We start from the raw sequence: 10249 nt of genomic DNA on the forward strand, positions 1-10249 counted from the left end.
TCCCAAGTATCGATTCGGCAAATGCCTTTCTCGATATCGGCGTGCTTTCTACGCCACCACAACATTGCCGTATCGGAGAGGTAAAGGGAAGAAGTTCTTACCTTAGTCGTCTCGTCGACTAGACCGATACCCTCGAAGTATTGCTCCATCCTCCATAGGAAGTTCTCGACTTCCTTGGCGTCCCTTACGCCGTTGAATCCCGTTGGCTTCGGGCAGTCCACCCTTGGACTCGAAGTAGCACCAACGCTACCGTTAGCGGCGGCCTTTTTGCACAAGGCCAAGTCGTCGCGCATCCCCTCGATGCTCTCTTGGAGGGATTGAATGATGGCCTCCAATCGATCCAACCGTTCCTCCCGCAACGCCTCATTGTCTCTAGACAAATCGAGTTGCTCGGCGACGTGATTCTCCAACACTTCCGCATCGTGCTCGAGCTTCTCGAATCGTTCGCTAAGCTCCGCTATGGCGACGTTATTCTCGAGCCTCTCGAGTCTTTCGCCATGATCCGTTAGCACGGCCTCATTAGAGGTACTCTCCCCACGAGCCTTGCTGTGGTCCCTCTTCTTCTTGTTGTTTACGTGGGCCTCCCTGCCACGTCCCTCGGTCATGTACGAGATATCTTCAACGTTCGCCATCGTTGAGAATTCGATCAACACAAAGCCCTTAGCCGGGCTCTGATACCACTTGTCACAGACTTGTTCCCTTAACAAAGAACCGTGCGGCCTTAGCTCCTTCTCGCCCCTCGCGATAGCTAAGTCAGCCTCTCCCGAATTGTGTTGCGAATGCTAAGTGATGGAAACGAAGGAAGAAAGTAAGAAGACAAGAGAGTTGGTAGGAAAAGTACTTTATTGCTAGAGTATGTGTTGGATTTCTTGAATGATTACAAATGAGGACCCTACCTCTATTTATACAAGACCACCTCCTCAATGGACGGTGGAGATCGATATGATCTAACGGATGGGAGTGGAGCAATCCCTTGATTGTCTCTACCTACCACCACCTACCTCTACCTACCACTATACAATTGGGCCAACTTGGGCCTAACCCTACTTGGGCTAATTCTTGGACTCTTTAACCTCCCCAACTCAAGGGAAATCGGCAAGGGGTTGGGTCAAAACTCGCGGGCCGTGACATTAAGCTGGGTTTCTTACCTTTCCATACTTCATATGGAGTTTTCTTGGTACCTGGTATGAGGTGTACACGGTTTATGGTATAGCAGGCAGTGCTCATAGCTTCAGCCCAGAACTTTGTGGCCACTCTTGCTGAGATAAGCATTACGCGAGTCATTTCCTGAAGAGTTCTGTTCTTTTTTTCTACCACACCATTCTGCTGTGGTGTCTTTGGTGCTGAGAATTCGTGAGAGATACCATGTTTATCACAGAATTTTGTGAATGAAGAGTTTTCAAACTCTCTCCCATGATCGCTTCGAATTCTTCCAATATTGCTGAATTTTTCAATTCGCATTTTTTTGCACAGAGTTTTGAACTCATAAAAGGTCTCTGACTTTTCCCTAATGAAACGTACCCATGTGAACCTTGAGAAATCATCAACACAAACTAGAACATACCTTTTTCCACCAATGCTCTCGCATAGCATTGGTCCCATTAAATCCATGTGAATGAGTTCCAAGGTCCTGCTAGTCCCTGCATGATCTGTGTTCTTGTGAGATGTCTGTACTTTTTTTCCCAGAGAACAGTCACCACATGACTCAGGTGCGTCAGTCTTCAGTTGTGGTACCCCTTTCACGCATCCTGTATTGACAAGACGGATTAGATCATGAAAATTTAAACGACCTAGTTTCCGATGCCAGAGATCAGTGAGATCAGAAGAAGTGTGATGACATTGATCCGATTTTTCAATCTGATCAATTTTGTAGCAATTATCTGATGACCTGTATCCGGTTAGAACACAATTTTTGTTTTCATCAAATACTTCACACTTACGCTTTGTGAACAATACAGAGTCGTATAGATCACACAACTGACTTACACTCAGAAGATTTGATTTCAAACCTTCCACATACAGAACAATATTGTTCAAGTTTGGCAACCCTCCAACATTCAAGTCCCATTTTCCTTTTACATAAGCCTTATTTCCATCTCCAAAAGTAACCTGTCCACTAGACATGTTATGCAGATTTGACAAGAAATTCCTTTCACCTGTCATGTGTTTGGAGCATCCACTGTCAAAATACCAAGAGTTAGTAGCACATGCATTTAAAGATAAAATAGCTGACCAGCAGTTAGTACTATCATTTGTCATCCTTTGTTTATAAGAGTGGTTACTTTGAGAGCAACTAACCCACGCAGCGGATTTGGATGTCTGATATGTTAACTGTTTATTTATCAATTTCCATCTTTTAAAGCATTTAGGCCTGACATGCCCTATTTTGTGACAGAAGTGACAAATAGGAATAAACTTAGTAGGATAGGTTTGGTTGTTCACACAAGAAGATGAGGAATTGACGAATCTGATTTTCTGGTTTGAACCAGTGTTAGCATTAGATTGTCCATCAGTATACCCTAACCCAATTCTTTTGGAATTAGAAGGATGAGCATTTATGATTTCATCTAATCTATTTGAGGGAAGAAATGCAGTGCGATTTAACTTACTGACAGAAGCCTCAAACATTGTGCTAACAGGCGGTGAGACATCTTGGTGATCATCAGCATGCATTTTTGGAAAAAGATTTTTCCTGATTCTTTTTGGTCTTTCACCATCATAGTCCTGCCAATACTTCAACAAATCTTTGAGATTGTCGATGTCTCTTTGTGCGAAGTCCTGTTCCACTTCAAAGACTTCAATCTCCATCTCAAGTTCATCAATCCTGTCATTCAGTTTTGTGATAACTCCTTTGTTCTCTTCCTCTTGTTCTTTGATTCTTTCTTTCAGGAGTTTATTTTCATTACTGACTTCATGACATTGCTTCAAGATATCATCCAATTGTTTTTGAAATTGTTGGATGGACTCTTCACCTTCATCTTCTGACTCGTCACTCCCTGTGGACAGAAAAGGTATATTTAGATTTTTGTAATTTTTATTTTCCTGTGTGACATACCAGATATGTGGCGGTTCTGTGCACGTGATGTCCTCGAGTGTGTCTTCGGTGATTCTGCAAGTTCTACATAAATCATTGTTTGTATCATCGTCACTAGCTTCACTCTCATCATCAGATTCTGAGTTGTCATCACTCCAAGTTGTGGCAAGTGATTTTCCTTGTTTTTTTTAGAGTGTTAGCACATTCTGCTTGGATATGACCATAACCATGACACTCTCTACATCGAATTCCCTTCTTGAATTCTGGCTTATCTGTAGAGGTCCTGGGTTTTCTCTCAGAGTTTGTAGGATGTCCATTTCTCTTGATGAATTTTCCGAATTTTTTTGCTATTAAGGACATGGATTTTGTGAGTTTGACATCAAGTGCTGACATAGGAACAGTAGGCACAGATGGTGAGGTGTCCGATACAGTTTGCAGAGCAATTTTCCTTTCCTTGTCCATTCTGCTGATGTTCAACTTGTTTTCGAAAGTTTGTAGATTTCCAATCAGATCCTCAAGTCGCAATGAGTCCACATCACTTGCTTCATTTATGGTAGTGATCTTGTACGCGAATCGGTCAGGCATGGATCTGAGCACTTTTCGTACAAGTTTAACTTCAGGATAAGTTTCACCGGGCCATGAGCTTCGTTTGATATGTCACATAATTTGGAGTTAAACTCGCTCACGGTCTCATTTTCTTCCATACGAAGATCTTCAAACCGGGTGGCAAGCATTTGAAGTTTGGATAGTCTGACTGAAGCAGTTCCCTCGTAAGCTGTTTGGAGTTTCTCCCAGGCTTCTTTAGCACACTCACACGCCAAGATTATCTTGAATTGATTGATATCAATTCCATTGAATATAGCATTCAAGGCTTTGGAATTCATATTTGCTGCAATTTGTTCGGCTTTGCTCCAGTCTTTCTCATGCTTTTCAGTTTCAATCCCTTTCTCATCTGTGGCAACGGGTCGCTTCCATCCAGTTAACACTGTTCGCCATGCATCTTCATCTTAGTTTTCCAATAGGAGTAGTTGGTTCCCGTGAGCAGTGGAAAAAAAGAAAAAGAGATACAATGGAATAAAACATTGTATTTTATGATTCAATAGTTTTTCAATTTTTCTATTATAAAACTCGGACTTTTTTACTAGTGGATTACAAATCCATCTTACAAGGTCAACTTGTTTCCTTTATTTCCGTATTACAAAAATGATTGTTTACTATGATTATTTTGCTATAGTAAAAAAGTCGTAATAAAATGTATTTTTTACTGCTTAGTAAAGTTTTTGTCACGCCGCTATATGCTACGATGCGACTTCATAACAAATGCGTAACAAAAGTCTTTTTTACTATAAATTTGATACATTTTGCTACCGTAACTGACCATAATAAAAAGGTATTTTTCTATTAGTGTTTATTAATTTTTTTTTATTCGTTTCTTACCTAAGTCCTCTAATCAAATTAAAATTCATCTGTCCTCAGAATTTACGTTGAGTAAATATCAACCGTAAATATGATTAAATAAAATTCATATATGATAAGACCATGGGCGGAACCAGGATCTAAATGTAGAGGGGCTAACTAAAATTTTGGGATCTAAAAAAATTTAGGTTCACAAAACATTGCGAAAAATAAGTTTATATTATTTATTTTTAATTAAAATATCATATATATTATAATTATATCATATTTTAATCATCACAGAAAATTCTAAATTATAATTGTTGATTTATATGGGTATAGAAATCAATTAACCTAAGTTGTAACAGTTAAGTTGTAGAAACAGTATTCAGTTACAACTGTAAATCTTGTGTTGGCACAGTTATACTCTACTTAAAGTAAATAAGCAGAACACAAGAATTAATGTGGTTCAGACACAATTGTGCCCTACATCCACGTGGACCTGCAAACACGATTTCACTAGTTCAGATTTATAGTGTACATTAATAGGACTTAATAAAAACACTAAAGACTCCCTCTTTATGTAATATGCCGTTCTTGCACACAACTCGAACTTCGTGTTTCTTCCAACAGCAGCTCCACACCGCGTGCCTAGAACACCTTTCTGGCCTGAACTCCCTTCAGTGACGCGGTTGATCTCCCAAGAGATCTATACAGCAAATCTGTATATGTTGACACATCCAACGATGGCACAGTTCTGTTCAGCAGAACGTTTCAGCGATTCTTCAAAGCTATGGAGTGATTTTTCTCCCAACAAAAGTGTCACGGTCTTTGTGAGGTGATGAGCCTTATATAGGTGTGAGATCGGCCTCCAAAGACCTGTCTTCCAAAGGAACCGAATAACTAGGAAACAGAATCCTAGTCAATATCTAGTTCTAATCTAGATAACTATAAAAGATTCCTAACAAGAGTAAAGTACAAGGAAATAAATCTAAGTCCTAAAGTATTACAAAGGTAGGACTCTAAATTTCCAAAATAAACATGGGAATAAATCTTTAGCCAATCTTTACTTCCCAAGTGAAGCGGATTTCTTCCTTGGTGGAAATCTGGCGCCAACAATAATTATATCATATTTTAATCATCACAGAAAATTCTAAATTAATTCAAATTATTCTAATAATGTATTGCACATAATATTTCGGGGATTCATGGCACGATCTCAATGCATTGATAAAAAAATTCAAAAATAAGTAATATTCATAAATTTTATTTAAAATAATACAAGTTTTAAGCATCTTATTTTATATTAAATATGATATATTTATCTATAATTTATGTAAGATTATGGAGAAGAAACAAAAAAATAATAGGTTAAAACACATATTTACAAAAACTTTGAGGAAGCCAAAAGTAATATTCAAAAAATACAATACCAAATACCTAAAAAAAACAAAAAAATTCTTGGCGGGTCATCAGCCCCAGCCCCTTGCAAGTACCGGCCCTGGATAAGACACCCAATCAATGACAACTAATAAAATAGAGTCCAACTAAAATTGGGACACAAACATTCATATATATATATATAAACGAATTTTAACAACCTATAAATAAACCTCAAGAAAACAAGTTCCCATCCGTAGAAAAGGAGAGCAGTATTCTTTGAATCAAAATTAATCCGGCCGACGACAATGTTTCTCTTTGTACGCCGAACCTACGATCAGCCGCCTGCTGATGCAAACGCCGACTTTCAACCACCGCCACCGCCACCGCCACCGCCACCGCCGCCAGTTTCTACAGCCGCCGTTAAGACCACGGCCAAGAAAACTCGTCGAAGCTGGTGGTCTTCAGGGAAGGCGAAGGAGATCAATTCTTCTTCGGATAAAAATAATTGGAGAACAATAATGTTTTGGTGTGCCACCGGTGCAAAAGCCAAGGCGGATCAGCCACCGCCGCCGCCGGTTGCTACAGCCGCCGCGGTGCAGGAAGAGAATACTTGGGTTCTCCCGGTACTGAAAAAGTGGCCGCCCAAGGTAATGGGGCCCGATAATTCGCATACTATTTAGTTTTTTTAATTATTATTTATTTTATATTAGGTTATTTATAATTTTCGTTATAGTTTACATGCATAAAAATACCTAGTTTTTTTTTTTTTTTATTAACAGAATTAACACATGTTTTCTAGATAAATTTATTATGCACAACTAATTATTCTATATTTTTCTTACTTTTTCTTTTATTATATAGATGTGGATATTAATTATATTTTATCTAGTTATTAGCATGAGTTAGCATGATGGTTTGTACAATTGTACTATGCTATATCGCATGACATACATTGAATGTATCTTTAATTATCATTCATTTACACATAAAAACGTACACGCTTTCACAATTGTGCGTGAAGAAAATCAGCTAATATAACCTTTATTGGATGTAGCATATAAAAAACGAATATGTTTTAATTCGTGACATAGTAATAAAATAAAATTTAATTTATTGTGTAACATAGTAATATACATGCGTCAACCCTAAAAAAATAAATTTAATGCAGTCTATTTTGGTCAAAGGTTGGAAAATCAACCAATTTTGATTAACGGTTCGACAATCAAAATCAGAGTTAAAATTGTTCAATTGGTAAATTATGGTTTAAAATCATGAATTGAGTTAGAGAGTCCACCCTTGAGTAAAAAAATAGTTCATTATTTTTGTTCCTACTTTCTGATTTTGTTAAAAAAATTGTGGTAAATTTTGTTCGTGGGCATCCGCATTATTTAGCTCACTGAAATTCAAAATTAATGCAAAAAGAAAGTCCTAAAAAAATTTCATTCCTATTTTCAGATTTTGGCAGAAAAAACATCCTTAAATGCATTAAAATTTCGTATTAAATATATATGCAACTCAAATCCGAATGTACAATGCGTTAAAATATTGAATTCCAATTTGCAACAACAAAAAATACTCCATCCGTTCCTATATAATTGTCACTTTTCACTCTTCACAAAGATTAAGAAACTCAATAAATATATCTTGATTTTAGAAAAATCATATAAAAAGGACTAAAACAACCTTTAATATTTAATGATTTATAAGAGAAAATTAATGAATATAGTTTCATTAATAAGGTTAAAACAGGAAAAATGCATTTAATGCAGTATTGGAAATCTACAGTGATAGATAATATGGAACAAAAATATTTTTAAAAAAAGACAGTTATTGTGGACTAGAGTAATTATTTTATTATAGTGAAAATTGATGATTTTATATGGTTACATAAATCTCCCATAAAAACAAATATGGTTACATAAATCTTAAATGGATTGTGGAGTGTATGTATGTGCACTACAAAACTAATTAAATAAGGAAATATAAATCTTTAATGATATTAAACACCTAATTAAATAAGGAAATATATTTTTCTAATCTAAATAAATACATAAATATAACATAAAATCTTTACACAACACATTAAAATAAATGGTTATTTCTATGCTACACCCGGTGAAGGTTACACCGGGTGATTTTTTACCGTTGATCTATACACACCAATGTGGGTGGGTGGGTGTTTGTGTGTATATGAATGGTAAAGATCTACCCGGTGTATTTCACCCGGTGTAGCATAGTATAAGCCAAAATAAATCAATTAAAACCCTAAATAAACTAATCACATGGATGTATTATAAATATCAGTTCCCCACAAAAAAAAAAAACTTCCCTAAACGAAAAGAAAACAATTCTTGATTTTATACAATAATCGAGCGACAATGTTTTGTTGTCTACGCACAAGAGGCCTCAAGGAGCGAGAATCTGACGGTGAGCCGCCTGTTGCTGCTGCAAACGCCAAGGCTCCACCGCCGCCGCCGCCGCTGCCGCCGGCGGCGTCATATGGGTCTGATGAAAAGACGCGAAATAGCAGCGGCGATGGCATGGTAAAGGACGGAAATATGGTTTTTCTGGCTGGAGCTGGTGCTGGTGCTGCTGTGGCTGGGGCGGTTGCTACTGCCGCCGTCGTGACCTGAAGAGTAGCGGCGGCGGTACGGGCCTAGGATGCTGTTGTTGTGGTGGTGGTGGTGGTGGTGGACGGTGTAGTGGTTGCGGCGGTTGTGGGGGTTGTGGCTGTGGGGTTGTGGTGGATGTGGTGGTTAATTAGTTTATTCGTTTCGCAGATTTTTAGTCCAACTTGTAGATTTGTAGTATCAAATAGAACACTAATGATGCTAATTACTTAGATCACCTGGGGTAGTGTAGAAAATGAGTTGGGAGAGCAAAGCGGATCAGTAGCTTGACAACTTGATGATCCTGAGGTCCCTGCGAAATGAGCACACGTGAACTAAGCCGGGGTTGATCCGGCAGAAACCCCTCTGACGCTCAAGTCAGATGTACGGATCGTGGAGATAGTCGAGAGAATAAAATTGTAGATTAGTTGTGAATAATAGAACGTACCTTAACAAACGAGTAAAACATCTATTTATATGTCGTTGAGTGGATTGGGCTTACTTTGTTGGGCTCAAGCCTTATTTTGAAGGTGCTTGGGCTTTCGTGTAGTGGGCCTAATTATTAGGAAAATTAGGGGGCCCGTTGGGTCGGCTCAATTAGGTATATCATTAAGCCCCCCAACTCTCGAGTCGAGATGGGAGACTTGTCGAGAGGGTTCCGAATCGTATCGAGAGTTTAAAGTGACGTGATTTACCGGATCGGATTGTAATTACTTGGCTTTTGAGCCTTGTCTTCTTTTTATGTTTTGTATTTATTTGGCAACAAGATATATATTTAAGGGTGTTAAATAATATACCAAGGACAAATAAACAGAATCCTTTTGCGGTGAGGAGAATAAATTCCAATCCTTGTGAAGAATAAATATGAGTGAGTATCTGTAACTTTTTGATCTTCTTCTGTGCTCTTCTTTTTTTATTCTATTGCGATAGAGTAGAAATTTTTTTGTTTCTTGATTATTTCTTCGGGGAAAAATATTTATTATGTCGAAACCGGGTAAATCGAAATCTTTGCGAATTAAACTGCGAGATCCGGTTGAAGGGGGCGAGAAAACTTTTGGAACGGTGGGTATGGAACGCGAGAAGCCTGTAGTATCGGGTGTGAAAATCGGATCTGCGGTAGATGGTGTACGGATTTTTTGGGAGATGTGTATAGTAGGTGGCTCGGATGCAGGCGTCGGCTCGAGCCGCGCCACTAGCCGACCTAAACCGTGTGAGAGCGCGCGCTTCGAGGGTGGATTGGAGCCGAGCTGAGCCGTCGAGTTAGGGGCTCGCACGGCTGCCGAGGAGAGGAGAGAGAGGTCCAGCTTTGCACGTGGCCCAATGGAAGGACACGCGCGGGGGTCTGGCCCACGGATCGATCCACGCGCGCGCGCGTCGGACACACCAAAAAAGAAACGCGCGCGCGTGGCCGGACAGCTGCCGAAGCTTAGCGCTCTTCCCGAGAGACGCGCGCACGCGCGTCTGTTGCGCTCTTCGAGGATGACGCGCGCGCGGTAACGTGTGAGGGGGCGCGTGTTGGCGCGTCGACGGATGGAAAAGGGGCACGTGGCCCTGCTTCAGCGGCTGACGTGCGCGCGCGTGAGCCAACCCCTTTTGGGGTTACGCGCGCGCGTGAGGGCGCGTTTAGCTCCCGTTTTCGGCCCGATTCGGGCGAGAGTGATGGGCGAGTCGACGAGAGTTTTGATGCACTTGGTGGTTTTAATGTGGTGAGTTTCGGACGGCGAGAAGCTATTGAATCCTGGAGCGACGACGTAGGTCCGAGTGATAATGTTCGTGAGCAAGTAGATGGAGTTGTAGCTAGTAGGCGTTATTCTCGACGCCAAATCGT

General features: G+C 39.7%; 1 protein-coding gene across 1 annotated transcript; it reads right to left on the bottom strand.

The window, feature by feature from the left end:
* Window positions 1-3184: 3184 nt before the first annotated feature.
* LOC148768793 (uncharacterized) lies at window positions 3185-3918 on the bottom strand. The gene is made up of 2 exons (XM_088821350.1): window positions 3755-3918; window positions 3185-3623 (listed from the first exon to the last, which is right to left on the bottom strand). Exons 1-2 carry the CDS (start codon window positions 3916-3918, stop codon window positions 3185-3187), a joined length of 603 nt encoding a protein of 200 aa, XP_088677476.1.
* Window positions 3919-10249: the final 6331 nt, after the last annotated feature.

The sequence above is a fragment of the Erythranthe guttata genome, chromosome 8, assembly GCF_056151865.1.
Source record: "Erythranthe guttata isolate IM_541 chromosome 8, IM_541, whole genome shotgun sequence".
NCBI lineage: Eukaryota > Viridiplantae > Streptophyta > Magnoliopsida > Lamiales > Phrymaceae > Erythranthe > Erythranthe guttata.